This window comes from Thecamonas trahens, assembly GCF_000142905.1.
Source record: "Thecamonas trahens ATCC 50062 unplaced genomic scaffold supercont1.36, whole genome shotgun sequence".
Lineage (NCBI taxonomy): Eukaryota > Apusomonadida > Apusomonadidae > Thecamonas > Thecamonas trahens.
The window spans coordinates 115,697-143,254 of NW_013657644.1; the positions used below are offsets into that span (position 1 = coordinate 115,697).

Sequence of the window (27,558 nt, forward strand, 5' to 3'; positions counted from 1 at the left end):
CCCCCATCTCCATCCCTGGCCACATCCACACCGCCATCACCCACACCCCCACGCCCTCTATCTCGTAGAGTGATGATGGTCAGCCCTAGTCACCCCCCCACACACACAACCACACAACCACACACACACACACACCACACACACCGCCACCCCTCCTCCCCCCCCCACCCACCACCACCACCACCACCATGGCCACCTCGCACCAGTCCCGCAGCAGCGTGTGCGGACACCGGGTGAGCGAGGCAGGAGCCACGGGTGCGAGCGTCCTGCGCGGCGCACTGGACGACGCCAAGCAGGCCACCGTCCTGGCCCGGACCGTACTCCGGCACGGGTACAACCACAAGACCATCTTCCTCATCCCCCACATGACGCCAGTCTCGCCTGCCGCAGACGAGGCCTTGGTGGATCTCTTGGCCCACATCAGTCCGGTCTCGTACCTCTCGGCTGCGGCGCTTCCGCTGGCTGCTCTGCTCGACGAGGCGGCGGGGGCGGCCCTGGCGGCGGCACAGGCCACTGTGCTCTCCGATGGGCGGCTGGACGGCCGTGGCGTGGTCGGCATCACCGGTGGCAGCCGCATGGTCATCCATCTCAGCCATGGTCCGTACACCTCGCTCGGCATCGAGGGGAGCAAAGCCAAGTTCCCGGCCCGGGTCGGGGCTCGGGCGGCAAAGACGCGCCGCATCGTCGTTGACTCGCGCAGCAGCCCGCCCAAGGCCCTAGCCCGTGCCCGCGCCATGCTCGCCCGGCCTAACGTTGCGCCTGTCCGCCTTCTTGCCACCGCCCGCTTCCGCCGCAAACACTCGGATCCGTCCGCCTGTCAGGCCGCCGACCTCGCTGCGGTTGCCGACGCCCTCGCCGCCGCTGCCGCCGACGCTGATGTCGCCGTCAAGACTGTCGAACCAGACTCGGTCCTTCTCCTCGCCGACCTAGCTCTAGGCCTGGATCCGGCGACCACACGCCTTCCCATTCTCGACCTCGCCGCGCCAGACCTCGCTCACGAGGTGGCCTGGGAGTGGCTCGCCGGCCTTGCCCTTGGCCTGCCGTTGGTTGTCGCGCCGGATTGTGTGCCGTCAGGCCGCTACCTCAACGAGTCGCCCGGCGCACCGGCCGACGCTGCGCTCCCGCCGCCCAGTGGTGCCGGAGCGTGGGACGTGCGGCGCGTGAGCTTGGCCGGCCTCATCGACGCCGACTACCTCTGGGCCGCCATCTCGGCTGCCGGCGAGTGGATGCAATCGCCGGCGGCCGCCGCCGCGAGCGTCCCTTGGCTCGCTGTGGCGGTCATCGGCTTTGAGGACGCGCCGACGTCGTGGGGCAAGTGCGAGCACGGGGTTCAGACCTCGGGCGAGAACCACTACACGGTTGTCATCTTTCCGGACGGCGGCTACACAGTGTACACCGGGCTCGGCGACGCTGACACGTTCACCCGCTGACGGCGCGGCCGAACCCTCTCCACCATCAATGAAGTGCATGCAGACAAGACTGATCTGACCGCGGCTGCGCGGCGTGGCGAAAGTGTGATGTGCAATTATTATCGTTGTGAGAGAGAAGGAGGTGCCCGCGAGGGCGTCGATGGCGAGCTCCGCGAGGAGGCGAGCTCCTTGAACGGCGACGACGAAGGGATGGTCGCGGCGGTGCCCGGGGAGCGGCCGAGTGTAGCGGCAGCCTGGCCAGCTGACGACTCGGAGCCAACTGAGAGGCGCATGGCTGCGAGCGAGGGCGATGCCGAGCTCCGCTTGGCGCTTAGGGAGTGGAAGCCGGAAGGCGAGGCCCGAACAGTGGGCGGCGTCTGCGACGAGCTTCCGGCCATAATGTCAGCGGCATAGCCTGCGGCGTGCGCATTGACCACGTTGAGTAGGTCCGGCCGCGAGAGGCTCATGACACGGGTCAGCTGCGCCACCTCGTTGGACGATGCCAGCACAACCGGCGGCGTCCGCTTGAGCTCGAGCCGCATCGGCGCAGCCTCGAGCCCGCCCGGCTCGTCGCGGACCAGCGCCGGCGCAGATGAGAGTGACGGCAGGTCCGGCGAGACGAGCGGCCGTCGCTTTTTGCTTGGAGGACCGCCGGTCGAGCCGGTCGACGAGAGTGATGAGCCCGGCCGTGAGCTTGGCCGCGAGCCGGTCGGCGGCGACGACGTCGGTGGCAGCTCGATGTCGAGCCCGCGCTTGCGCGAGCGCTTGACCGCCATGCCCGGCGGCGATGCAAGACCGTCGAGATCGAGCCCGCTCGAGCCGCCGGACAACGCTGCGGCCTCGAGCGTGTCTGCCATGGACTCGGCCTCGCTCGGCGACGCCACAGAGTCGCCATCGCCCGAGAACGAGAACGAGTCCAGCGTCTCCATTGTCTCCAGCGGCGGCGGATTGGGCGCGCGCACGATCTTGCGCCGCAACGGCAGCGAGAGCAACGGCGATGGTGCAGGGTCGGCGTCGCGGCCCTTGGCTTCGGTCCGGCCAGCGCCGCCACTCGCCACCTCGAGCGCTGGCAGCGCCGACGCCCGGCGCCGCAGCGATGGATTCTCGCCATCCTCACCCTCCGGCGGCGAGCGTGAGCTTGCCGTCCGTCCCGTGCTCGGCGCGTTGAGCGCCAGTAGCCGGAGCGCAGCCACGGCGGCCGACGAGTCTGACTTGGCGCGGCCAACCGTGAGTCCGCTTGCGAGCTGGCTAGCTTTGCTCTTGCCTCGTGAGCTAGGCTTCGCCTTGCGCGCCGATGGCTTGATAAAGGTGGTGGGCGGCGGCGAGGTCGACGACGACTTGGAGTGCGAGATCGACTTGGACTTGCTCCGCGAGGCCGAGCCATGCTTGGTCTTGGATGGGCCGCCGGCCTTTTCGGCGGCAGAGGCAGCTGCAGCCGCAGCGCGCGCCGCGGCAGCCTTGGACACCTTGGGCTTCTTGGGCTTGACCCGGATGAGGATGACGTCATCGCGGCCGCGCAGTGAGGCCAGAGTCGGAGTCTCCGTGTTTTGCTGCTCCTTGGTAGTCAGGCGAGCCTTGACCTGGTTGTTGTCGCGAGTCCGCCAGGCCTCACCGGCGTCGGCCTGCCATGTCCCCGAATCCAGCAGATTCTTACACAGATCGCACTGGCCTCGGCAGGTGTCAAAGTGGTGGTAGTGGATGGGAAAGGCCTTCTCGTGCCGCTCGACAGCCTGCTTTCGGTTGGCCGGCCGCGGCGACGACGAGTAGTACCCGCACCCCAGGTGGCGGCACATAAAGTCGTCGCGCCCGCCGCCGGTGGCGGACCACTCGCCGGCCTCGACCAGCGACTTACATCGGAGGCAAGTCTCGCTGTGCTGTGCAAAGTGCTCCGCGTGCTCCTTGAACCTTGCCTCGTGCCGGTGCATCAGCCGCTCGCCAAGATCGATCGGCACCACATGCTGGCATCCGTGGTGTGAGCAGATGTAGTACGCCACCCGCTTGCTGCCCGAGCTCCGCGGCCTGCCAGGCCCGCGCTTGCCCGATGGCGTCGGCAGTCCCGACTCGCTCAGCGGGCGGGCGCCAAGTGGCCTCGCCGCCGACCTACTCCGCGTGCTACTGCCGGGCTTCTTGGCCACCGGCTTCAACGGCAAACTGCCGTCGTCTTGTCCAGACGATGCCATAACGTGGCTGCAGCCCTTGGCCTCTGAGCGCGTCGAAAGCAACGGTCAGTCACCGAGACTAGGCACTGCCGAAGAGCGCTTCGCGATGACGGTATTCAGACACAGGTACAGCAGCACCGGTGACTGAGAGCCTCTCCCTCTACTGATACAGCAAGCTGTTGTATGCAGAGGAAGTAGCGATGAGTGGGTGTACAAGTAGAGCACCAATGGTGTCACCGGTCACCCTCTGCCCCAGCCGTGCGACGAGCTGGTCTTGGTCGTTGGTCGTTAGTCCGTTACTCCGCAGCCTTCAAAATTTTAAACGGTTGTCAACCGCCAAAAAGCCCAGAAAGACGGCGCCAAACAGATGAATGAACTCTCGCGCCAAACAGTATGGGGGGGGGGGGAGTTTGCCGTCAATTTTTTTCTCTCGGACGGCGGGTGGGGGGTGGGGGAAGGGGGGTGCGGGTGGTGAAGGCGGGGTGGAGGTAGAAAGTAGTGTGTTGTTGTGCGGAAGGAGAAAGGAGTGGGAGGTGGAGAGAGCGAGTGGAAGGGAGGTGGAGAGAGGGGAGAGGATGTAGATGAGGTGCAATCGATGGGTATGGAGTGGGTGGAGTGGCCTTGGTGCTTTTCTGCACTGCCTGCCTGGCTTGCCATCCCGAGACGAGCGAGGCGACACAGGATGTCCCAATCGCGCCTTCCGTGCCATGCAGCCCCCCACCCCGCCATCCTGTGCGAGAACAAATAGATGTGATACAGCATGAGTAAACAGAGGCAGGGGCTATTGCCTGGCGTGGGGATGTCGACCGGGAGGCGGCGTGTGTTTGTGACCTTGTCTGCAGGCTACTGCGGGCTGCTTTTGCCGCCGCCCACAGTCATCCCCTGTTCCTCGCACGCTCGCCCACACACGCGGCGGCGGTCGTGCCCAGGCCAGACCATTTCCCGAGCAGATTGCGGGCGATCAGAGCTGGAATGCAAGCGAACAGAGATAAGCCAGTTGAGATCGGCTGGATTGCAGCGATGGGCGGTGACTCGGGATGAAAAGGGCGAGAGGGATGGATGGGCGGCTGGTGCCGCCTGCGCGGTAAGAGACGCCAGGACAACAGCTTTCCATGACCTCGTGCGTGGCAAAGCGGCTAACGATAAGGTCAGCTTGAGGGGGGAGGGGGGGCTGTCTACATGCGCCCTACAGGTCAGTGTGGGTTTGGGCTTTCAGAAGTCAGCCGATGGCGCACTCGGGGTGGGTGCTGTGGCGGCGGGCGAGCCGAGCCATCTGCTGGGATCGCGCAACACTTGGCCGGGTCCGACTAGCGCAGGACAAGCAAGGAGCGGGGAGCGATGACGGGGGGTTACGCTGTCTACATGCGCCCTACAGGTCAGTGTGGGTTTGGGCTTTCAGAAGTCAGCCGATGGCGCACTCGGGGTGGGTGCTGTGGCGGCGGGCGAGCCGAGCCATCTGCTGGGATCGCGCAACACTTGGCCGGGTCCGACTAGCGCAGGACAAGCAAGGAGCGGGGAGCGATGACGGGGGGTTACGCTGTCTACATGCGCCCTACAGGTCAGTGTGGGTTTGGGCTTTCAGAAGTCAGCCGATGGCGCACTCGGGGTGGGTGCTGTGGCGGCGGGCGAGCCGAGCCATCTGCTGGGATCGCGCAACACTTGGCCGGGTCCGACTAGCGCAGGACAAGCAAGGAGCGGGGAGCGACGACGGGGGGTTACGCAACACGTCCCAACAGCGCCGACTAGCACAGGACAAGCAAGGAGCGGGGAGCGATGACGGGGGGTTACGCTGTCTACATGCGCCCTACAGGTCAGTGTGGGTTTGGGCTTTCAGAAGTCAGCCGATGGCGCACTCGGGGTGGGTGCTGTGGCGGCGGGCGAGCCGAGCCATCTGCTGGGATCGCGCAACACTTGGCCGGGTCCGACTAGCGCAGGACAAGCAAGGAGCGGGGAGCGATGACGGGGGGTTACGCTGTCTACATGCGCCCTACAGGTCAGTGTGGGTTTGGGCTTTCAGAAGTCAGCCGATGGCGCACTCGGGGTGGGTGCTGTGGCGGCGGGCGAGCCGAGCCATCTGCTGGGATCGCGCAACACTTGGCCGGGTCCGACTAGCGCAGGACAAGCAAGGAGCGGGGAGCGACGACGGGGGGTTACGCTGTCTACATGCGCCCTACAGGTCAGTGTGGGTTTGGGCTTTCAGAAGTCAGCCGATGGCGCACTCGGGGTGGGTGCTGTGGCGGCGGGCGAGCCGAGCCATCTGCTGGGATCGCGCAACACTTGGCCGGGTCCGACTAGCGCAGGACAAGCAAGGAGCGGGGAGCGATGACGGGGGGTTACGCTGTCTACATGCGCCCTACAGGTCAGTGTGGGTTTGGGCTTCCAGCAGTCAGCCGATGGCGTAATCGCGGTGGTGTGTCGAGCTCAACAGCCCACCAATCGGAGCCGATCATGCGCTGCCCAACCTTCTCTCCCACCACAGACAGCCCCTTTTCCACATCCACAGCTCAGTCCAACCCCTCACCCCCACCCCCCATCACCTCCTACATCACACTACCCCTTCTCTCCATCACCTCTCCACCTACCAACCCATCCACCCCGCTGAACTCTATCCATCGCGCCACCGGAACGCTAGCTGTGGCTCGAAATCGCAGACGGATGATCGCGCGAACCTCCTGCGCCTGCCCCAGCCCACTACAAGCACCCTCTCCCTGTGTCACGCCGCACCATGCCCATCACACCGGCGATCTAGCCTTCCACATCCCCTCATGCACCTCTCCATCTTGGTCCAACTCTAGATCGGCACTGATACTCCCCTGGACCCTTCCGAGTCCACCGCCCGGGCGCCGGCCAACGGACTCGGGCGCGGCCTGAGGGGGGCGCACACTCGTCGGCGCATGATGAAAAAGCGCGCGGAGCGCGGCGGGGGCGTAGCATTTGGACGTGCGCTATGTGCTGCTGGTCAACTGGCTTTGCCTGGAGCCCCACTTCCGTCCAACGGGGTCTTTGCTGCCCTCCGTCCGCACGCCACCGTCACCGTCACCGGCTCGACCCGGCTCCCGCCCGGCCACCGCGCTGCCCTCATCGCCACACTGCCCAAGCACCACGGCCTGACCGCCTTTCACTACGCTGGCGAGCACCGCCGGGTCGAGGCAGTGTCGGCGGCTCGCGCTGCAGCCTACGATGCACTGATGGAAAACCCGGATGCGACGTACGATCCTGACGTCGACTGGTGGCGAGCTCCGCCGCGGCGGAGCGTCGCTGATGGTGCTGCACGCCAAGGCGCGCCGCAAACGCGATCATTGCGCCGGACGCGGCATGGTGCGACTCGCAATGCAAAGACTACCGCCTTTGAGCGCGCCCTAGTTGATGCGCTGCGAGTCCATGTCGCTGCCTCGCACAACCTTGTCCGCCTCTCGTTTGAGGGCACCAAGCTCGGGCCTGATGCACTGGCCAAACTGGCGGCGGGCATCACCGACAACCGTGGCTCACTCGAGAGGCTTTCGCTGGCAGCCACAGGGCTCACTGACGACGGTATGCTCAACTGGGTGGCGCCTGCGCTCGCGCGCTCGCCCTCAATCCGAGTCGTGGACCTCTCCGCGAACGCGCTTGGCGAGGCCGGCGCCAAGCGGCTCGGCCTCCTCCTTCACGCCCAGTCGCAGGCCCGGCATGCCCAGGTGTGGGAAACCTCGCTTCGCGACGAGCCGGGACTGCCAAGCTCTCACGCGCCGGGAATCCTCAGGCTCACACTTGCGTTTAACCGGGTGACCGGCGTCGGTGCTGCCGCCCTCGCCGCTGGCCTCCGCGACGACCAGTGGTTCGAGCACCTCGACCTCCGCTATAACAGAGTGACCCAGATCGGCGTCGACGCCTTCAACTTGGTCGTGCCGTCGACGTGCCTGGCTGACCTTGCTCTCGATGGCAACGCACCAGACCTTGATTGCCACACCGTCGATGCGCTAGCGGCCACGCTTGTCGACAACGCCACACGTGCCGAAGCCCGCCTGCAGCGCGCGCTCGCTGGGCCGCCTGCATCCAGCCGCCCGCACTTTGATGCCTCGCCCACTCGCCAGCGTGATCCTGTCGTCGAGGCGCTCTTCTACGAGTCCTCACCGGCACCGGCACGGTCACCGCCGACTTCGCCGCGCCGCGCCGCACGCCCTCGCTCGTCGGCCGCAGCCCGTGCCCGCGCCACTGAGGCCCGCGCCGAGCGCAAGCGGGTCAAGGCTCTCGTCACCTCGCTCCACCAGCGGCTTGACGACCAGGATCGCGAGCGTGCCGCCGAGCGTGCTCAGCTCGAGCAGACACAGCTGTTGGTTCGGAGTCTGGCGGCAACCGGCGGCTTGCCGCGCCATCGACCGTCTGGCCAGTCGTCGGCGTCGTCGCCATACCTGCACTCAATCCGCTCATCGCTTGCTTCTGCTGATGCATCACTTCTCGCTAACCGCGAGCAAATGATGGATCTGCTCGAGTCGACCGTCGAGGGCTTCCACACCTTCCTCGACAATCTTGGGGCCGCACTTACCGAGGAGGCAAGCGATGCGCCACGCGGCTATTGAGCTCGGCTGCCAACAGCTGTGCAAAGCTGGCGACAGTCACTCCAGCTTCGACCTCACGATCTGATCGAGCCATCGCTGCCTCGACCACCTCCTGCGGCAGATCCGGAAACAGGCGGACCGTGAGCTCAAAGGCGTCTCCGCCCGAGAGAAGCATGCTCGCGTCCAGCCCTGCATACGCCTCACGCCACGCACTCCCGGCGGACATTGCATTGTAGGCACACGCCGTGATAAACTCCATCGACCGCCCCAGCACATGCGTTCCAGAGTCTACGGCATCAAAGCTGTCCGCGCCCAAGCGCCAGGATCATATGCCGCTGTGTGAGTCTATCGCCGCTCCCACGACCACGCCCTTGCTCGCCCACCCGCACCCGGTACAACATACTACGCCGCCAGAAACGCAGCAGGCTTCTCCGGCAGGACCTCTGCGGCCAACGTCAGCGCATCGTTGAGAAAGACATCGATGCCATGCTCCGCTGCATGCCTCGCCACCACCACCACCACCACCGCCATCGTGAGACCACATGCGACCATTCCCAGCCCAATCACCAGCATCACAAATCACCAGCATCGCACATCACACATCCCCATCATCACCAGCATCACACATCACACATCCCCATCATCACCAGCACCACACATCACCAGCACCACACATCGAGCATCCCCATCTCCATCAGTCAGTCCCTCTATCCCTGTCCCCTCCCCTTCGCCCACTCCCCCCCACCCCCTCCCCCCAACCACCACCACTACCACCACTACCCACTCCCTCCCTTAGCCCATACCCAAATACTCTCCCATCCTACACCCACCTCACCCACACCCTCAATCCGCTCTGTACACTCAGACTCGAGTGTCCCTTACCCTCCCCCCCCCCCCCCTCCCGCCACACCCTTCCTCCCTCAACACTGTCCCTCGTCGCCTTGGCGCCACCACCACCACCACCACCACCACCACCACTCCTCTCCCCCCTCCCCCCCCCACCACACACACCAGTATGGGACGAAGGAAGACCCGTGCTATGTCGTCAACATATGCTACCTCCACAGCAAGCACATACCCACAGGAGACACCCAGTGACTCCTCCCGCCTCCGCCCGGTCTCTGCCAATACCGTCAGCTCCTCGCCGTATTCGGATGCCAATGCCATCGGTCGTCCAGGTGTCCAGCCAACGTCTTCGGATGAGCTCTATCTTCATTCGGAACCGTCGCGGACGCGCCATACTTCGCCGGCACGCAAGGCAACCCGCCGCGGACAGAGGCGCAGTGGCAGACGTGGTGCTGGCGAGTCGTCCGAGGACTCGATCTCGCTGCTCTGGCTTGACTCGCCGCGTAGCTCGTCGCGCAGAGCCGCAGCTGTGGCCGCTACCGACTCATGGTGGCTATGCTGTGGGGCCTGCGCTGGCACGCCGCCTCGAGCCACCGGCTCGACCTCGTGGTCGGATGGGGACGAGGAGCTGCCCTCAGATCTGGTGGCCACCGACGAGCTGTTTGATGGCGCTCCCGGCGAGTCGTCGCTCTCGTCGCTGCAGTCTGCCGAGGCTGTCGTGGCACCCAGGGAGTACGCCAATGTCAACCGGCGGCTCCCTGCCGACCGCTTCGACTATCTGGCTCGCCCGCTGGAGTGGCCTGCGCTCGAGTCGATTGGCCTCGCCGTCGACTGGTCCGAGACCCTCGGGCGCGGCGCTTACGGTGAAGTCTATCGCGTCGACCGAGTCGGGCGCAATCCGCCTTGCGACAGCCTCCCGGACGGCGTCTCTCTCCCGCGCCGTCTCCGCTGCGGCGCCGAGCTCTGTGTCAAGACCCTCGCCAACAAGCCGGTCCACAACCGCGGTCCGCTCGATTCCGACGTCTGGATGGGCCGTGTCGCCAAGGAGATCCACATGCTTAAGCTTGTGCAAGGAGGGCCAAACATTGTCGCCTTTGGCGGCTCGTACGTCACTGCCGGCTCGGACGTCCGCCTCCTGCTCTTTGAGCGCATCGAGTCGTCGTCGTTCAACACGCTCTTCCTTGCCCTCAAAGGCCTCGAGATTCCGCTGTACCTGTACAAGCTCCTCGCTGCGCTTGACTTTACCCACTCCCGCGGTCTCATCCATCGCGATGTCAAAGGTGGCAACATCCTGTACAACCGCGCCTCACAAAAGCTCCGCCTCATCGACTGGGGCTTTGCCGAGTTCTACTTTCCGGACGCCACCATGTCGTCGTGGCCCGGCACCCGCAACTACAAGGCACCCGAGCTCTTCCTCCACTACCGCCAGTACTCGTACGCCGTCGACATGTGGGCCTTTGGCTGTGTCATGGGCACCCTTGTCCTCAAGCGCTTTCCGCTTTTCTCCTCGGCCCCGCATGCCGACAAGCGCGTCGCCAACAGGATGCAGCTCGCCTCGGTTGTCCGCTACCTCGGCCTCCGTGACTACGAGGCCTACCTCGCCGCCTATGACTTTCCTGCCCGTGCTCTCGTCGACTACTCACCCGACGCGCTCTACAACCGGAGCCGCAAGTCTCGGTCCAAGGCAAAGGCAAAGGCAAAGGCAAAGTCGCCGCTGCCGAGCCCGCCGCCAACCACCACCTCGACCGTCGACGAGCAGCATGAGGTGGCGACGTCGTCGCTCGACGACTCGACACCACGAGTCAAGGAAAAGGCGACGAAGAAGAAGAAGAAGAAGGCCAAGCGCAAGGCCGCGGCCCACCTCGACCGCGTCGACTGGCGCCGCCTCGCCGCCGCCTACGATGACGGCCGCGCCACCGACGCAGCGCTCGACCTGCTCGACCGCGTCCTCGTTTACGACCACACCAACCGCCTGACAGCCGCCGAGGCCATGCGCCACCCGTACTTTGACGAGGTCCGCTCCCGGCTCGGCACCTCGTGGGACAAGCCTATTCCGCTCGGGCTCTCCAGTACCTCGATCTCGACCTCGTCGTCCATCTCGGCTTCGGACTCGTCGACCTCGTACTCGACGTTCAAGCGCCGCGAGGCGTCCGGTAACTACCTGTGAACGCACCTGTGCCTCATGCGTCGTTTGCAATAAGCATCGTCTCCTCCTGCAGCTGCGCAAGCCGCAGCTTTTGCTCCGCAAGCTGCTGCTCGTAAATGTACAGCGGCACCGTGCCCTGGGCCGTGTACGGCGGCACATAGCCACCATGCGGTGGCGCGGTTGACGGCGGCGGCGGCAGCGAAACTGCAGGCAGTGATGCACCCAGCGAGCCAAGCGAGAGAGGCGGCGAGCCGCCAACGCCGCCGCTACTCGGCGAGCCCGGGCTCGCGCTGACCGGCGACGGATAAATGTCGTTGTCGTACCGCAGCCGCGACCGCATCGGCGACGCTGCCAGCGGCGATGCTGCCAGCGGCGATGCCGCCTGCACTTGCCGTAGATCAGCCAACCGTGACCGCTCCTCGTCCAGCTCGCGCCGCGCCAGCGACAGCCGCGCTGCAGCCTCGTCGAGTTCCGACCGCCGCATCTCCAACGAGACCTTTTCGTCTTGAATGAGGTTGGCGTGCGCCTCGAGCAGCGCCTGCCTCGCCAGATACTCTTCGTCCTGCGCGTCCTTTAGCGCCACCAGTCGCTGCTGCGCCGCCGCCAGCTGCTCGCGAGCCGCCCGCAGCGTCTCGGCCTCCTCGTCCAGCTGCGACGCACGCGCGCCCGACATATCAGCGCTCGCGCCGCTGGCCTCGGCCACGCTGGCCTCGGCAGCAGCGCCCTCGCCCTCACCCTCGCCCTGTGGCTCCACACCCAGCGCCGACCCCGAAAGTGAGGTTGCAGCAAGAACGGCGTCGCGATGGCTCCGGCGAGCCAGCATGTCCATGGTGGCCTCTGCCCGGAGGCGGGCCTTTGCCCTGCGGCGGGCTCCTTCGACGATGCGCCTGTGCTGCTTCTGGGCCTCGGACGCCCCAACCAGGGCCTCTCTGTGGCCATCCAACTCTGCCCGGAACGCCTCCATTCGGCTTGCCAGCTCCTCACCAGCCGCCAGCGAGTCCAGCGAGGTCTGTGGCAGCGGGAACAGCGCTTCCCCAGCAACAAACTGGCTCAGCCGCCGCCTGCGATAGTCAGCAAGCGTGAGCAGTGGTGCCGTGTGAACCACCTGCGGCACCGCATGACCTGTACCAGTCCCCCATCCCCACCCCCGCCAAGTGCCCCATGTACACATAGCCCCTTAATGAGTCAGACCCTATCCTGTTTCTCCATTGTGCCCCCCCCCCTCCCCCCCGCCGCCGCCCCCTCTCGCCCCCTCCCGCCCCGCCCCCTCTCCTGACATACGGCTACTGCGCACAGGCGCCACTCCCTTGGCACCTTCCGTTCTCCGCGAGCTTGCACGGGTGGTCACAACCCGTCCTACGGGCATACTCGCACTCGGTGGTCGTGTGTGTGAGGCGGGGGGGGGGAGGACGATAGCGTGGAGCGGAGTGTGGAGGAGGAGGTAACGATTATCGCATCGAGAGATAATTGACGCTTGCCGCCTGAAACAGCATCCATTATCCCATCAACAAACAATCATACTCCCCCAACCAATATTCACATCAACAAACAATCATACTCCCCCAACCATTATTCACATCAACAAACAATCATACTCCCCCAACCATTATTCACATCAACAAACAATCATACTCCCCCAACCATTATTCACATCAACAAACAATCATACTCCCCCAACCATTATTCACATCAACAAACAATCATACTCCCCCAACCATTATTCACATCAACAAACAATCATACTCCCCCAACCAATATTCACATCAACAAACAATCATACTCCCCCAACCATTATTCACATCAACAAACAATCATACTCCCCCAACCATTATTCACATCAACAAACAATCATACTCCCCCAACCATTATTCACATCAACAAACAATCATACTCCCCCAACCATTATTCACATCAACAAACAATCATACTCCCCCAACCATTATTCACATCAACAAACAATCATACTCCCCCAACCATTATTCACATCAACAAACAATCATACTCCCCCAACCATTATTCACATCAACAAACAATCATACTCCCGCCTCTCCCCCCCGCCCCTCTGCCCCTCCACTCCCCGCACCTGTCCCCAGCGCTCGCCACAGTCAGCAGGCGGTGAAGAAGACACGCTGAAGGGTGTGCAGAGAGACGACCGGCCGTCATGCCCAGCGTACCCGAGCTGGAACAGGCCCGTGACGGCCTGAGGAGCCGGATACGGACCTTGAGCACCGAGCCGGATCTGGCCGCCAATGCCGCCAAGCTCGCCCAGGTCCAATCCCTGTATGTCGCCTACCAGCGGACATGTAACCTGCTGGCCAAGCTGCGCTGGGCAAGATCGCCGTCGCCTCGTATCGCTGCTCTGCTTGCCAAGGAGAAGGCTGCGCTCAAGACCAAGATCGCTGCCGCAAAGGCCCGCAACGAGGTCTTTGTTGTCCTCCAGGCCATGTATGATCGCTACACCGCCCTCAGGGTCATGCTCGCCGCCGCTTCCGCCATGTACGGACAGACCGCTGATGGGACTGCTCCTGAAGGCCAAGTCTCGTCCGACGGGAGCGATGCCGGTGCAGAGGCCCTACTCGCCGCCGCCGAGCCCCACCGCCCGTCGGTCTCAGACACCCCGTTCCGGGTCATCCACGTCGGCTCCAACACCTCCAAGATCCTGACCCCGCCTCGCCCGACCCCGCCGTCTTCGCGGCCGGTCCACCATCGCGACGTTTCCATGCCCGCTTCGCCTCCGCGGCCGGAACGTCCCAGCACGCCGCCTCCCGACGAGCTGGAGCGCATGGAGCCAGGCGCCCGAGCCGAATTGCTCCGCGCACCCATCCTGGTCGTCGATGACAATGCCGGCGGCTGGAACCGACGCCAGACTGTGCCAGACAATGTTGAAGACGGCACCAGCGCCGAGGATGCTATGGCTGTTGATGATGATGGCCCGTCTCGTGTCTCGGACGCAATGGATGAGTCCTCGTCGGCCATCGACGACTCGTCCAGCATCGACGACTCGGAGTCGAGCTCCGGCCGTTGTAATGCCGACTCCGACGCCGACGACCTTACCCGTCTGACAATGCTCCGATCGCCGATGGTCGTTTTGGCCCCAAAGACCGTGACGACGACTGGCAACTGGCGTCGCGCTCGTCCGACTCCACCTCGGCCGAGACCAACGAGAGCAGCGCCCGTAGCGACGACGATGTTTATGATGAGAGTGCTGACGACGCTAGCGATGACGAGCTCTACTCGTACGAACACAGCAGCAGCTGCGTGTTAGCCGACTCGGCGAGCTTGGCCATGCTGACTGACATCACGCTCTCGCCCTGGCGCCCTGTCGCGCTCGCCAATGTCCGCGTGCTCACCCCGCAGGCCACCGTCGATGCCGAGACTGCCTCGCCCTTGGCCTCGCGCCCACCGCGATTCCGCACTAATCTGGACCAGGCCTCGGCCTCAGCAACCTCGTCACGCCCAGATCCAGAGTCCGAGCGCCCACCGGCTCCTACCCGACGCCGCCGTGCCCAGCATACCTGTGGGTGTGCCATCATGTAGGCGCCGCGATGGCGTCGTCAAAGAATGGCACTACCGGACCGGACGAAGACGGGACGCATGGCCGGATATACCGGTGGTTGGCGTCGACTAGGCGCGGCATGTAGCTTGACTTGATGCCGAGCTTGTCATAGATCGAATACATGTATGGCTCGCCAATGAACATCAGCGCCTCGTACGAGACGACAACGTCGACGTAGCCCGCCGCCATCAGCGATCGCACCAGCTCTCGCCCATGCTGCATCTCCCACACATTTGTCGTGCTATCGCCGCCATTATGCATGTTGAGCTTGGAGCACTGCTCGATATGCGCATCGCGGACTGTGAGCACCACAAAGACGTCCTCGAAGCTGCGCTCCAGCGACGCAACCAACGTAGGAATCTCTGGAAACGAGCCACGCACTCCAACATCGCGATTGCCGTGTGGTAGCGAGCGATGGAAGACATGATGCTTGCGATTTCCAATGTCTTCTAGCCCGTCCCACCCGTCCATGATCCCCAGCGCCGCCGCCAACGACTTTGCCGTCAGTCGAGAGCCCGACGACTCGATGCCGACCACAACAAACGCGGCCTCCCCGCCATGTCGGCTTGCTGTCGGCCTCTTCCTCCGCTGTCGCTTGGGAATGATGCTTTCGTATGACGCGGCTCGCTGCCGGCCATCCACGCAGTGCTGACCCTTCGGCTCGTCGGCAGCCGGCACATGGGCGACAAAGATGGAGAAGACGATGGTGACGGCGGTGATGCCCGCCACCCCGAGGACCAGCATCCTGATAACCGCGAGTGTCGGCGTGCGCGTGCCCGAAAACGCCCACACGCCGATCGACATACACATCAGCAGCAGAACCATGGCCAGCACAAAGGCCGCACCCATCACCACTGCGTCCGACCGAGGCGGCGTGGCCACCAACTGGGTCACGGCCCAACACAGCGCAGCGCCACATCCTCCACATGCCAGGCCATACCAGGCATCACCGCCATCGCCTCGCCTACCGTGTCTTCTCCCCATGGACTCACACACACACACACACGCACACACACACGAGCAAGGGGTACCCCGGCGCCTCACTCGAGTCGGGTGGTCATCCCGCCCGCTTTGCTCCTCACTCTCACCCTCTCACACACGCCCTCGCCCTCTCTCTCTCTCTCTCTCTCTCTCGTCAGTCTGTTGACAATTGCTTACATGGCGCTCTACCCAAGCGATGAGACAAAGGTCTGACTAGCAGTCTTGAGCTGGTTCTTGATGGCAGCGACCATGGCCGGTGTGTCCCACTCGGGTGAATACGGGTAGCCGTCGTAGGTGGAGGAGATGGGCCCGATGGCCGGCGGTGCATGGACGTGGCCGAGGGTGGCAAAGACAATGGAGGGCTTCTGCTGCGGAAAGACCGCCGGGAGCGTGATGGTGGCGAGGACCGCAACCCGCGCCGTCCGCAGCAGGAACGCGATCTTGAGATAGTTGGTCCGGTCGACCTCCAAGAGCGCCGGTGCCAGCGCCTCGTCGGCAAGCAGCGCGTTGATGAGATCCTGTCGAAGCAGCTGCGACTGGGCCAGGAACGGTAGCTGGCGTGCCACGCCCGCCTCCACTTCTGGGAGAAAGTCCATTAGCGGAGTGTCCATGGCCCATGTAGGGAGTGTGAGCGCCGACAGCTGGTCGACCCAGTAGCTCGAGACGATGAGCGAGGCCTGCGTGCTGCCGATGGTAAGTCCGCCATTGTCGAGCTCGTACACAAGCCGCAGCACCAGAGTGTGAACGTCTGGGTCGGCGGCCCGTGCCTCAGCTGCCGCTGCCACATCAGTGTCGAGCACATACTGCCCCAGATCAACCTCCAGCGGCACATGCATCACCGCCCACTTGCGGAACGACGAGAGGTTGGCATCAGAGCCAGTGTTCGTCTCGCCTGCGGAGCGCCCGGTCGCTCCCGCCGCCACAGCTGGCAGCGCGCCCTCGCCACAGCCGTCAAACCTTGCACCCGCCGCTGCCCGTCCCGCCTCCAGCTGAGCAGCAAGCGTTGTCACTTTCGGCCACGCTTCGGGCCGCTCGTCGACCAAGATGGCCTCAAAGCCTTCGCGCTGCGACGCCGTCGCAAGATCCAGCCCGAGCAGCGCGTTGCCTGACAGCTCCTTCAGCGACGCCCGGTAGCCGGCGGCCACCTCGTCGAGCATACCAGCGAGTAGCCGCTCGAGCGCCGTGACATCGTCTCGGGTCCAGCCCTTAACCGGTGCCAGTTCGGGCCAGCGCGCCGTGAGCAGCGCCGTCTGCTGCGGCTCGAGCACGAGATCCGGAAGTAAGGTAGCCCTTGCGCCGCGTGCCGCATCAAACACCACCCGCCAGGTAAAGACCGATCCACAGAGCGCCGGGAAGACAGGACATACCAACGGAACATCTGCACCACTCCCGCCCACTGCCTTTGCCCCTGCCAGCCCCTTGACCGCCGCCGCCAGCGCCGGTCGAGGCACCGCCCCATGGAGACCCTTCCTTCCCGAGCTGTTGGTGGCGCCCAGGTACGCCACCATGGGTGAGTCGTACTTGTCCATCTCTGCGGACCTCTTCTGGACGTGTCTACTCTGCGTGAAGTGAGTGAGGTATGTCAGTCTGTCGTGTTGTTGAGAAGGGGAAGGGAGGGGGGGGAGGGGGAGGGGGTTGGCACAAGGCGGCGCCTGGCGCGTGGAGCAGGTGTTCCGTCCTCCTCTGCCACCAGCCACCATCCAACGATTAATTCATCGATTAATCACACATGAGCCCCACAGACAACCACACACACACTTTCTCCCTCACGGACACACACACACTCTCTCTCTCTCTTTTCCTCTCTTGATCCTCAAACCTCTCCATGCCCATTCCCATTTCAATACCCCACCATACTCCGATCTCCACCAATAACCCCCCCCCCCCCCCGTCCTCCTCAGGGACCCAGCACTCTGCCCGAATGGGGGGGGGGGGTCCCCCCGCGGGAGAAGGGACCTGCAAAATAACGGAAATGCCGCGGAAATGAGGAAAGGAAGGGGAGGGGGGGGGGGGGGGGGGGGGGGGGGGGGGCAGACGGGCAGACACGGCATAGCCACACCCGCGCGTCTAGCACAAGCACTCCTCCTCACACACACTTGCGCACATACACACACATACACACACACACATACATATATATATATATATATACATACACACATACACCCTCCTCCCCTCCCTTGTCACCCATGTCAGACACAGGTTCGGGTGGCGGTGGTGGCGGACAGGGACTGGAAGGCATGTTGCAAGCTGGGAATGATACTGGTTGCCTCTCGCATTCTGGAGATCCGGATGGTCATGTTGACAATGATGAACAAGCTGGCTCCAAAGGGGCAGGTGACCCTTCGCAGTCGGACAGAGATAGTCTCCAGGTCTTGGCTGCTGACGGCGAGCTGGAGACAACGTCAGAGACGAACGAGACGTACGGGACGGCAGAGGAGGCTGACGACGAGCCTGGTGCTGGAAAGGCAGTGGCTGCAGATGCCGAGACCGAAGTCGAGGCCCATTCGGAGCCCGACGCTCAGGCGGCCGAGACTGAGGCCGAGGCAAGCTCGCCGCCCCAGGCCGACGGCAATGACTTGCTCGACAACGCTCAGTGTGGCTCGCCAGAAACACCAACGTCGCCGTCCATTCCGATGCGGTTGTCGCCGGGCTCGCCGAGCGGCCGCCGCGGACGCAAGCAGCGCGGTGGCGGGTCCCGGTCGCGAAGCGCGGCCGAGCTTGATAAGGCCATGATGATTGCAGCAGCAGAGGATTTGTCGGAGGAGATGGACCGCGCGCTCGAGTGGGCCGACGACGAGGACGAGGCCGTTGCCTCGAGCATCTACCGTTGGTTTGGCGAGGGCCAGGCCGAGGTGGCTCGTGTACGGCAGCTGGAGCGGAACAAGAGCAGAGCGACGTTTGGCAAGCTCGAGGCTGCGTTTGGCGATGCGCAGGACGTGGTACATGCGCTGCTCTGCGGCCCACTCGCGCGCTCTTTCCGGGTCGACGTCATGGTCTCGGTCGACTCGTTCGAGGACTACGTAGAGTTTCTTGAGGTCGAGGACCAGGCCGACGTCTTTGCCACCGATCGGCTAAGCACCGCGGAGAAGATGGCGCGCAAGCTGGCAGTCGGTGTCAAAAAGTTCAACATCAAGCCGCGCGATGGCCTCGCCTTCCTGCAAGACGCCGGACTTGTTGGGACCGAGCCGGGCGAAGTTGCTGCCTTTCTGCTTGCCACAGAAGGACTGTACAAGTCGTCCATCGGCGCATACCTCGGCGAGCCGCACGCCTTTAACCGACAGGTTCTCGATGCCTTTGCCTCATCGTTCTCGTTTGACGACCTGCGCCTCGACGAGGCCATGCGCGCGTTCCTGGCCACGTTCCGGCTTCCGGGCGAGGCCCAGAAGATCGATCGCATTATGGAGACCTTTGCGGCGCAGTACCATAAGTTCCAACCCAAGCTCTTTGCCTCGCCGGACACAGCGTACGTCCTTGCGTTTGCACTCATTATGCTCAACACCGACGCCCACAACCCGGGCGTGAAGAACAAAATGACGCTCGAGCAGTTCTTCGCCACCACCCGCGGCATCGACAACGGGCAGGACATCGAGCCCGACCTGCTCGAGGCGCTGTACCACTCGATCAAGACCAACGAGATCAACCTCAAGCCGGACGGACCGGCCACGCCGTTTGACTCGCCCGACTTTCGCGGCGAGCTCAAGAAGCGCGGTGCCGGTCGGCTCAAAAAGTGGAACTCGCGGTTCTTCCTCCTCTCGGGCTCTTGCCTCTACTACTTTGGCTCTGCCGCCGAGGCCGAGGCCGACGGCCCGCCGCGCGGCATCCTACCGCTGGAGAACGTCTCCGTCGTCGATATGGCCACCAAGCACAAGACACAGTTTGCGCTTGTTGCCGCCGAGGGCGCTACGCTCAAGATGGCCAAGCTCAAGGGCTCGTCAAACCTCAAGGGCGAGAAGCAGCTCGTCCTCCGCGCGCCCAACGAGGATATCAAGCGCGAGTGGATGGCCGCCCTCGAGTCGCACATCCACAAGAATGCCTTCTACGGCCTCATGCGCCAGAAGAAGACCGAGCTCGAGTCGGAGGTCGCTGCAGAGGGTGGCACATCCCAGGCTGCCGCCGCCGTCCTCGAGCGCCGCCAGAACGAGACTCGCTCCAATCTTGCACGCGTGAAGAATCACCTCAAGCGCCGTCAGTCGCACTCGCTCGAGGAAATGATCCTCTCGTCGTCATCGTCATCGCGAAGGCCCATGACCCGCGCCGGGCGCACCCGCGCCTCGTCCATTTCCAAGACCCGCCCGTCGTCGCTCACCCCGCTCTCCCGTCGCGGCGCCTCCACTTCGGCCCTCACCGTAGTTCGCTCCCCGCCGCATATCTCTGCCGCAGAGATGGCTCTCGAATCCATCGGCTCAGAGCTGCCTTCGCCGTCCGACCTCCAGGGCCTCTCCTCGGCCAACATGTCGTCACCGGATCTGACCCAGCACACGATGCTGTAGCACACAGCGGCAACATGCAGCTACACCTGCGAGGCATGAACATGGTCCACCTGTACTCAACCTCTGATCCCTACACGCCATCTTCCCTCCATCCTCCCTCTCGCGCCGTTACACCACGTGACCGCCGAAAGCCATGACGTCGGCAGCCAGCAGGCGAGTCCGTGACTCCCAGCCACTGGCTACGGCTCACCACTCACTACCACCCCCAGCCACTCCACCCCACCCCACCCTCACGGACACTCCACACGCTCACACTCACCCTCACACTCATCCCGCGCTTTGACTATGCTGCGCTCGCGTGGTCCTGTCACAGCTGCTGCCTCCGGTCCGCCAGGCTCGGGTGCGTCTGGAGCGACTCTGTTCGACGGCTACGAGGCCGACTCACCGGCTGCCTCGCCGCGGCTGGGCATGACGACGGGTAGCAGTGGCGGAGGTGGCGGCGGCGGCAGCGGGCATGCCATGGCTCCTTCCCATTCTCCGCATGCCTTTGCTCCCGATGCGGACATTGGCCATGGATTCCCGAGCCAGCACTCGGCTCAGCCGAGCAACAGCCTCGCCGATCTCGGCCTCGGTGGCGATGATGTCGGTGTTGGTGCTGGTGCTGGTGCTGGCGATGACTATGGCAATGGCTATGGCAATGGCTATGGCGGTGGCTACGGCAAGGCCAATGGCTACGGCGAAGACTACGGTGGCCACGGCATGGCGCCGTCGCCGCTGGCCCACTCGGCCTTTAGCGGAGGCCGGCGGCTGCGGTCGGCTGCCGGCGACGATGCGTTCATGCCGCTGGCGGTTCGGATCGGCCTCGGTGTGGCGGCAGCTGTAGAGGTGCTGGCTCTGCTCGGCTGCCCGTGGGACGTGTTCTTCTACGTCACGGTGGCGCTGGCGGCAACGGCCGGCGGACTTTTGTTTGTGCTCCTCCTCACCCGCGACATTCTCTCCAAATCACGCGGCTCTGCGGCCATGCAGGTCATTGCCGACGCCATCCAGGAGGGTGCCGAGGGCTTTCTCACCACGCAGTATCGTGCTATTGCCAAGATGGCGGTGGTGACTGCAGTCGTGCTTGTGGCCATCTACGCGCTGCGGTCCAAGCCGGTGCTGGACCCGCGCGAGGCGCGGCCGACGTCGATGGCGTCGCTGGAGGTCTCTACCGCCGGCCTCGCCTTTGTGACTGCATTCTCGTTTGTGGTCGGTGCGGCGTGCTCTGCGCTGGCGGGCTACATCGGAGTCTGGGTCTCGGTCCGGGCGAACCTACGGGTGGCGTCTGCTGCCGGCGACATGGACTTTAGCTCGGCGCTGCTGCTCTCGTTCCGCGGCGGCGCTGTGTCGGCCATGCTCTCTGCCGCGTTGTGCGTCCTCGGCCTCACCACTCTCTTTGTGGCCTACTTTGTGTTCTTTGGCATGACCGCCGGAATCAACGTGGCGCAAGTCCCGTTCCTGCTCGTCGGCTACGGCTTTGGTGCCTCGTTTGTGGCGCTCTTCATGCAGCTCGGCGGCGGGATCTACACCAAGGCCGCCGACGTCGGTGCCGACCTGGTGGGCAAGGTCGAGTCGGGTATTCCCGAGGATGACCCGCGGAACCCTGCCGTGATTGCGGATCTTGTCGGTGACAACGTCGGTGACTGTGCAGGCGCCATGGCGGACGTTTTTGAGTCGATTGCGGCCGAAGTCATCGGAACAATGCTCCTCGGCGGTGTGCTTGCCGACGACGGCGGGCTTGCCGACTCGGCGCCGTTTATTTTCTTTGCACTGGTCATCCACGCCTTTGACATGGTGGTCTCGGGCGTGGGTGTTTACATGGTGCGCGCGTCGCGCGACGCCAACGCGTCGCCGCTGGCGGCGCTCAAGCGTGGCTACATGATCACGACACCGCTGGCGCTTGTTGGCTACGTCCTCGTCACGCGGCTGATGCTGTACACGCCGCAGGCGCCGAGCGCCTGGATGCACTTTGCCGGATGCGGCGTCATTGGCATCGCTATGGCCAACGCGCTCATCCTCACCACCCAGTACTATACTGACTATGGGTACGGGCCTGTGCGGTCGATCGCGGCAGCGTCGACAACCGGCCACGGAACCAACGTCATTGCCGGCATCGCCGTCGGCTTTGAATCGACGGGCTTGCCGACGGTGGTCATCTCGCTCTCGCTGCTGACGTGCTACGTTCTCGGGCACACCTCGGGCATCGACTCGCGCAACGCCGGCCTGTTTGGTACGGCGTGCGGGACGATGGGCATGCTCTGCACCGCCGTCTACGTCCTCGCCATGAACAACATGGGCGCGATCTCTGACAATGCCGGTGGCATTGTGGAGATGTCCAACGCGCCGGCGGAGATCCGCGCCATCACCGACTCGCTCGACGCCGTTGGCAACGTGACCAAGGCGGCGACCAAGGGCTACGCCGTCGGCGGCTCGGCCCTCGCCACCTTTGTCCTCTTCCGCGCCTTTCTCGACGAGGTCGGCGAGTACCGCGGCGTGCCGTTTGAGACGGTCAACATTGCATCGGTCGAGGTGCTCGTTGGCGGCCTGCTCGGCATCATGACTGTCTTTGTATTCTCGGCGTGGGCCATCAAGGCCGTCGGCGACACCGCGCAGGAGGTCATCATCGAGGTCCGCCGCCAGTTCAAGGCCGACCCGGGCATCATGGCCGGGACGAGCAAGCCTGACTACGGCGGATGCGTGGCAATTGTTACCCAGGCGGCGCTGGTCTCCATGCGAAAGCCTGCCCTATTTGCCCTTGGCATGCCTGTTGCCGTCGCGCTCTTCTTCCGCACCTTTGCCGCCATCACCGGCTTCCCCAACCTCGCCGCCGAGGTCCTCGCCTCCTTCCTTGTCTTTTCCGCCCTCGCCGGCCTCCTCACCGCCACTTTCTTCGACAACGCTGGCGGTGCGTGGGACAACGCCAAGAAGTGGATTGAGGCCGGTGCCCACGGCGGGTCGGGCTCGGACGCCCACGCCGCCGCCGTTACCGGCGACACTGTCGGCGATCCGTTCAAGGACACCGCCGGTCCGGCCCTGCATGTCATCATCACCACCACGTCAACGCTTGCCCTGGTCCTCGGCCCCCTCATCCTCCAGTGAACGCCTCCCCCGCCTCGACAGAAGTCTTTACATGAGCACGACCGCAGCGGCAGCGCGCTGCCCTCGAAGACACACACGAGCGATGAGGTCCAAGACGCCCGGCTTTAGCCAACAGCAAGAAAACAAGGCGAGATTCAACAGGGCACGCCATCCTGGCCAGACAGACGAGCCGGCTTGGTGCGGGGAGGGGAGGGGTCGGCGGTTAGACCTCGTCCTGCTCCTTGGCGAGGACGTCGTCGAAGGAGGGATGCGGCGGGGTATCGAGCGGGATGCGCCGCGAGGGCGGGAACGGAGTAGTGTCTACGATCTTTGCCGCAACCTGCAGATCTTCCGGGAGGGCAGCAATAGCAGCGTGCTTCAGCGCCAGCCGCGTCCGATCCAGCTCCTTACCCGCCCGGGTGGTGACGAGCAGATGCCGGGCGTACGCGTCGACCACCATCTGCTCCTCTGCCGCCTGCTCCTTGCTCACACTCCGCCTCGGAATGGACTGTGGCTTGACCAGACTAATCTACATCCCACATGCCCCATGTATCCGTGAGTCGATGTCGTTCTTCTCTATGGTAGGGGGGGGAGGGAGGGAGGAGGAGGAGGAGCGGCCGGTCCCTCTCCCCGCCGGGCGCCATCCCCCCTCCACCGCAAGGGAGGCCAGGGAAGACGGGCTGCGGGGGAAGGTACAGCGGTGGTGACGTACCAGCTTTGCGACGTCGTTCTTGGGAAGATCGCCACCAGTAGCCTCAGCGGCCATGGCCTTCTTGCTCGCCTTGGTCACCTTCTTTGCGCCCTTGGCCATGCCCCGGCTCGGGACGATGACCAGGACTCGCACTCGGTTGGCAGCCGCTGCCCGAAACGACAGCATTTGGCGAAGAGAGAAAGTGAGTGAGGTGTCTCGTCACCTGGCTGGCCGTCGACCGATGGACAGACAGCCGTCGCAACGTAGCCTATGACTCTTCCGTCTTCGTGATGCCAAGACATAGAGTGCCCATTGGCGAGGTACTGCCTACCCAGGAGAGGGCAAAAGGTAAGTGAGTTTATCGCTGTCGCCGTTCACGACGAGTCGCACGACGACGAAGATGACGACGGGACATCTTGCGGTGGCGGTCCCGGGGGCCTCGGCGGAACCAGAGGCATCTCAGGCGGCGGCGGCATCGACGGCGGCATCGGCGGCGGCTGGGAAATCGAGGTCAGCGGCGAGACGCTCGTGTCGACCGAGTCAAAGCAGCACGATGAGAGCGAGTTGCAGGCAGAGGTCGGCGCCATCGTGCTCGCTGGCATGGCCAGAAACTGCGCTGTGCTCCCGTCTATCAGGCTCGACTTGGCCTCGTCATCGTCGACGACAGAGTCAAGACCGCGGTACGGCGTCAAGCCAAAGTCCACATTCGTCGAGCCGAACGAAGGATTGGTTGAGCCAAAGACTGGGTTCATCATCGACCCATATTCTCACTCTCCAGCACGCCGCTGTCAAAGTCTACGGCTGCATGATGCCCGACTGTCATCATCTCGACCCCGGACTCCATGCCGGCGCCTTCGAACTCGATGTTCTCAAACACCAATTCAGCATCCTCTTGGTCGCGCTGCTTGATCCGCCACAGCTCGTAGACCACTCCGACGCACACAATTGCCAGCAGTGCCACCAGTGCTGCGATCACAACTCCGTCGCGCAGAACCCGCGACGACGTGATGGTCCCGCCCCACAGCAGCACCACAGACCCGAAGAGCGTTGAAAAATCCATCATGTTGTGGTGTCGCTCAGCGTATGGATAGTGCCGTCCAAGCAGCGAGTATGCCAGCACGCACTGCAGCATCAGTGCGACCATCGTCGCCTTGACTGTTGGCGACGAGAATGCGCACACAGAGACCACAACCCCGAGCTTGCGCCCGAGAATCACGAGCTCGTACCAGAACAGGTCGCTCCGATACTTGGCCACAAGGAACGCGTACTTGGACGCAAACGTCACCTCATCCAACGCCGCCTGCTTGCGCTTCAGGAACATGCCCAGCAGCACAGGAATGGCCGTTCCCACAATCAGCGCCACAGTCAGAATCAGTGGCAGCAGCGTGTACCATGACGATGTGTAGCACCGCCGTTGCGGGTTGGTCGTCATCACCACGATCCCGCCGCCCACGTCGGTGCAGTCCACATACCGCAGTGCCGCGTACATCAGCGGCAGATACAGCAGCAGGATCGTCTGCAGGTACCCACGCCCAGCCGCGTACACCACCGCCCACTCGAGGGAGCACAGCGAGCGCTTGTTGCCGTACACGCTGTCGGCATCGCGCGAGGCCCGCCACCTCCGCATCACGTTCCGCAGTCCGATGTACCCGAGGGTGACCACGGCAAACGGAAACAGAAACAGGATCGGCAGCGCCATCGTCATGCCCCACTTGAACATCCACACGTCGCCGACGTCCACTCCGCACTCGGGTGACGCCAGGTCGAGGTTGAGGTTCACCAGCGAGACAACGTCAAACACCCCGCGCACCAGCGGGTGCCACTCCAGCCGGATCGTCCCGTAGATCGCCACAGCCTGCAGCGTGTTGAGCGCAATGACAAACGCCGCATACCCGTACACCTTGGAGTTGCGCATGTTGATCCACACCACGGCCGCCACAAATCCAAACACTGCCAGCACCAGGCACACAATGATCAGCGCGTTCGATCCCTTGCACTTGCGGCATCCGTCGCCAAACTGGTACCAGCCCTTGGTGCACTCGGCGCACAGCCGCCCGCGGTAGCCCTCGGTACAGACTCCGTTGCCGGCACACGACGCCGGACGCGGACATGCCACAAACGAGCTGCCGTCGTCCGAGAGCTCAAAGCCGGGGCCCGGCCGTGGCGGCTCGTGGCCGCCGGCGCAAACCGCACCAAACGGACACGGAACACAGCCCTGGCCCTCGACCTGGCCGTTCGGTCCGAACCAGTATGTGGTGAGGCAGGTGCAGTTGATCCACGATGCCGATCCCTCGGGCGCGCGCATAAACTCGGGACACGCCGTGCAGAATGCAGCGTTGCGCGTCTCCGAGTAGGTGCCGACCCCGCACGGGACACATGCCCCAGTAGTGCCGGATCCGACACTTCGCGTTCCGGGAAGACACGTCGTTGAGACCTGCGCCACATACGGCGAGCCGAGAATGTCCTCGCCGCCGACCTGGATCCGCAGCGTGTACGTTCCACCCTCGGCCACAAGCACGCTGAACGAGAGCTTGGAGCCGGCAAGGCTAAACGATGTCACCGGCGTCGTCTTGACGCCGAGCCGCATCGCAATCGACACAGCTGACGCCAGCGGCGGTGTTGTCACCTCGTTGTCGTACGCATCGCGGAGCGTGACACTGTATGTCACCACCGTCGCCGTCTCGAGTGAGAGCGTGCCCGTATCAGGCAGATCGTCGAGAGTTGACGCTGCTGCCGACGCTGGGCCGGGCACGACCTCGGCGTCGACGGCAGTAGTTCCGAGCACAAAGTCGACGTTGTTGACAGCGAGCTGGAGCGTGTACGTAAAGCCCGCAACCGTCGGCGGCCGCATCGTCACATCGTATATACCGTTGGTAGTGTAGGTGGAGACCGTGACCAAGTTGTCGAGCGAGGCAAGCTCGGCCGGCGCCGAGACGTACGCCTGCGGCACGTCAAGCCCAGTCTCGACCGGCTGGACCAGGGAGTCGCGAATGGTCATCTGGAATGGGCCGATGGTGTCACCGGCAACCACGGTGTATTGCGGGACGAGGCCAGTGACAAACGAGTTGGTGATGTTGAACGCCGAGCAGAACGGCGGTGTGGCGCCGGTCCACATCGATCCCAAGTCGGGCGTCCACGTGCACGTCCGCGCCGTCGAGCCGAGGAGGGTGAAGCCGTCATCACAAGCAAACGAGCACGTCTCGTCAAACGCACCGGGCGTGATCGCGTTCGACGCCCCGGTACAGGTCGTGGTCCCGTCAAGCAGCACCGGGAGCGGCGGGCACGAGACCTCGGCGCAGGTGGGCGGCGGCTGGCTTGTTCCGTTCCAGCCTCCGCCCATGCACGTCCGCTCCTGGAAGCCGAGGACAAAGTCAAAGCCCACATCACAGGTGTAGGAGGCGACTGAGCCGAGATAGCCAAAGTTGGAGAAGGAGACGGTACCGTTGGCCGGGTCCGAGAGCAAGTTGCAGGCGTACGGCGGCGGCGGCGATGGCGGCGGCGGCGACGGAGGCGGAGGAGGCGGCGGCGACGGCGGCGGCGGCGGCGATGGCGGCGGCGGAGGGGGTGAGGGAGGAGGAGGAGGAGAAGGAGGAGGAGGAGAAGGTGGTGGTGGAGAAGGTGGTGGAGGAGGCGAAGGAGGAGGAGGGGAAGGCGGCGGCGGCGGCGAGGGCGGCGGCGGCGGCGGCGA

General features: G+C 64.2%; 12 protein-coding genes across 12 annotated transcripts; 5 read left to right on the forward strand and 7 right to left on the reverse strand.

Moving 5' to 3' along the window:
* Positions 1–1,497: 1,497 nt before the first annotated feature.
* AMSG_07445 (uncharacterized protein) lies at positions 1,498–4,447 on the reverse strand (the record flags this gene model as incomplete). The annotated part of the gene is made up of 2 exons (XM_013900493.1): positions 1,498–3,610; positions 4,442–4,447. 2 exons carry the CDS (start codon positions 4,445–4,447, stop codon positions 1,529–1,531), a joined length of 2,088 nt encoding a protein of 695 aa, XP_013755947.1. The 3' UTR covers positions 1,498–1,528.
* Positions 4,448–6,462: 2,015 nt separating this feature from the next.
* AMSG_07446 (uncharacterized protein) lies at positions 6,463–8,405 on the forward strand (the record flags this gene model as incomplete). Its single annotated transcript, XM_013900494.1, has 2 exons — positions 6,463–6,508; positions 6,548–8,405. The coding sequence occupies 2 exons, from the start codon at positions 6,463–6,465 to the stop codon at positions 8,122–8,124; spliced, it is 1,623 nt and encodes a 540-aa protein (XP_013755948.1). The 3' UTR covers positions 8,125–8,405.
* Positions 7,304–8,973, reverse strand: AMSG_07447 (uncharacterized protein). The gene is made up of 3 exons (XM_013900495.1): positions 8,907–8,973; positions 8,507–8,597; positions 7,304–8,405 (listed from the first exon to the last, which is right to left on the reverse strand). The coding sequence occupies exons 1-3, from the start codon at positions 8,920–8,922 to the stop codon at positions 8,087–8,089; spliced, it is 426 nt and encodes a 141-aa protein (XP_013755949.1). The 5' UTR covers positions 8,923–8,973; the 3' UTR covers positions 7,304–8,086.
* A 290-nt stretch (positions 8,974–9,263) lies between these two features.
* AMSG_07448 (CMGC/CK2 protein kinase) lies at positions 9,264–11,197 on the forward strand (the record flags this gene model as incomplete). Its single annotated transcript, XM_013900496.1, has 2 exons — positions 9,264–9,294; positions 9,540–11,197. 2 exons carry the CDS (start codon positions 9,264–9,266, stop codon positions 11,114–11,116), a joined length of 1,608 nt encoding a protein of 535 aa, XP_013755950.1. The 3' UTR covers positions 11,117–11,197.
* AMSG_07449 (uncharacterized protein) lies at positions 10,887–12,461 on the reverse strand (the record flags this gene model as incomplete). Its single annotated transcript, XM_013900497.1, has 2 exons — positions 10,887–12,217; positions 12,377–12,461. 2 exons carry the CDS (start codon positions 12,459–12,461, stop codon positions 11,130–11,132), a joined length of 1,173 nt encoding a protein of 390 aa, XP_013755951.1. The 3' UTR covers positions 10,887–11,129.
* Positions 12,462–13,256: 795 nt separating this feature from the next.
* AMSG_07450 (uncharacterized protein) lies at positions 13,257–14,274 on the forward strand (the record flags this gene model as incomplete). The annotated part of the gene is made up of 2 exons (XM_013900498.1): positions 13,257–14,220; positions 14,261–14,274. 2 exons carry the CDS (start codon positions 13,257–13,259, stop codon positions 14,272–14,274), a joined length of 978 nt encoding a protein of 325 aa, XP_013755952.1.
* Positions 14,275–14,325: 51 nt separating this feature from the next.
* AMSG_07451 (uncharacterized protein) lies at positions 14,326–15,500 on the reverse strand (the record flags this gene model as incomplete). Its single annotated transcript, XM_013900499.1, has 2 exons — positions 14,326–14,582; positions 14,672–15,500. The coding sequence occupies 2 exons, from the start codon at positions 15,498–15,500 to the stop codon at positions 14,326–14,328; spliced, it is 1,086 nt and encodes a 361-aa protein (XP_013755953.1).
* A 317-nt stretch (positions 15,501–15,817) lies between these two features.
* Positions 15,818–17,465, reverse strand: AMSG_07452 (uncharacterized protein; the record flags this gene model as incomplete). Its single annotated transcript, XM_013900500.1, has 2 exons — positions 15,818–17,171; positions 17,452–17,465. The coding sequence occupies 2 exons, from the start codon at positions 17,463–17,465 to the stop codon at positions 15,818–15,820; spliced, it is 1,368 nt and encodes a 455-aa protein (XP_013755954.1).
* Positions 17,466–17,821: 356 nt separating this feature from the next.
* Positions 17,822–20,164, forward strand: AMSG_07453 (uncharacterized protein; the record flags this gene model as incomplete). Its single annotated transcript, XM_013900501.1, has 2 exons — positions 17,822–20,121; positions 20,146–20,164. The coding sequence occupies 2 exons, from the start codon at positions 17,822–17,824 to the stop codon at positions 20,162–20,164; spliced, it is 2,319 nt and encodes a 772-aa protein (XP_013755955.1).
* Positions 20,165–20,258: 94 nt separating this feature from the next.
* AMSG_07454 (H-translocating Pyrophosphatase family) lies at positions 20,259–23,200 on the forward strand (the record flags this gene model as incomplete). The annotated part of the gene is made up of 2 exons (XM_013900502.1): positions 20,259–20,286; positions 20,439–23,200. 2 exons carry the CDS (start codon positions 20,259–20,261, stop codon positions 23,198–23,200), a joined length of 2,790 nt encoding a protein of 929 aa, XP_013755956.1.
* A 9-nt stretch (positions 23,201–23,209) lies between these two features.
* AMSG_07455 (uncharacterized protein) lies at positions 23,210–24,072 on the reverse strand. The gene is made up of 2 exons (XM_013900503.1): positions 23,892–24,072; positions 23,210–23,708 (listed from the first exon to the last, which is right to left on the reverse strand). The coding sequence occupies exons 1-2, from the start codon at positions 24,054–24,056 to the stop codon at positions 23,403–23,405; spliced, it is 471 nt and encodes a 156-aa protein (XP_013755957.1). The 5' UTR covers positions 24,057–24,072; the 3' UTR covers positions 23,210–23,402.
* A 150-nt stretch (positions 24,073–24,222) lies between these two features.
* On the reverse strand, positions 24,223–27,210 carry AMSG_07456 (uncharacterized protein; the record flags this gene model as incomplete). The annotated part of the gene is made up of 2 exons (XM_013900504.1): positions 24,223–24,612; positions 24,642–27,210. The coding sequence occupies 2 exons, from the start codon at positions 27,208–27,210 to the stop codon at positions 24,245–24,247; spliced, it is 2,937 nt and encodes a 978-aa protein (XP_013755958.1). The 3' UTR covers positions 24,223–24,244.
* Between the last annotated feature and the right edge of the window lie 348 nt (positions 27,211–27,558).

Bases quoted from the DNA above. Each gene is read 5' to 3' on its own strand.
- AMSG_07455 (XM_013900503.1), bottom strand. From the start codon at position 24,056: ATGCTGTCGTTTCGGGCAGCGGCTGCCAACCGAGTGCGAGTCCTGGTC. The intron at 23,709-23,891 runs GTACGTCACCAC...TGTGGGATGTAG, and splicing joins AGAACGACGTCGCAAAGCTG to ATTAGTCTGGTCAAGCCACA.
- AMSG_07447 (XM_013900495.1), bottom strand. The intron at 8,406-8,506 runs GTATGTTGTACC...GGGCGCGGACAG, and splicing joins GCTGCGTTTCTGGCGGCGTA to CTTTGATGCCGTAGACTCTG.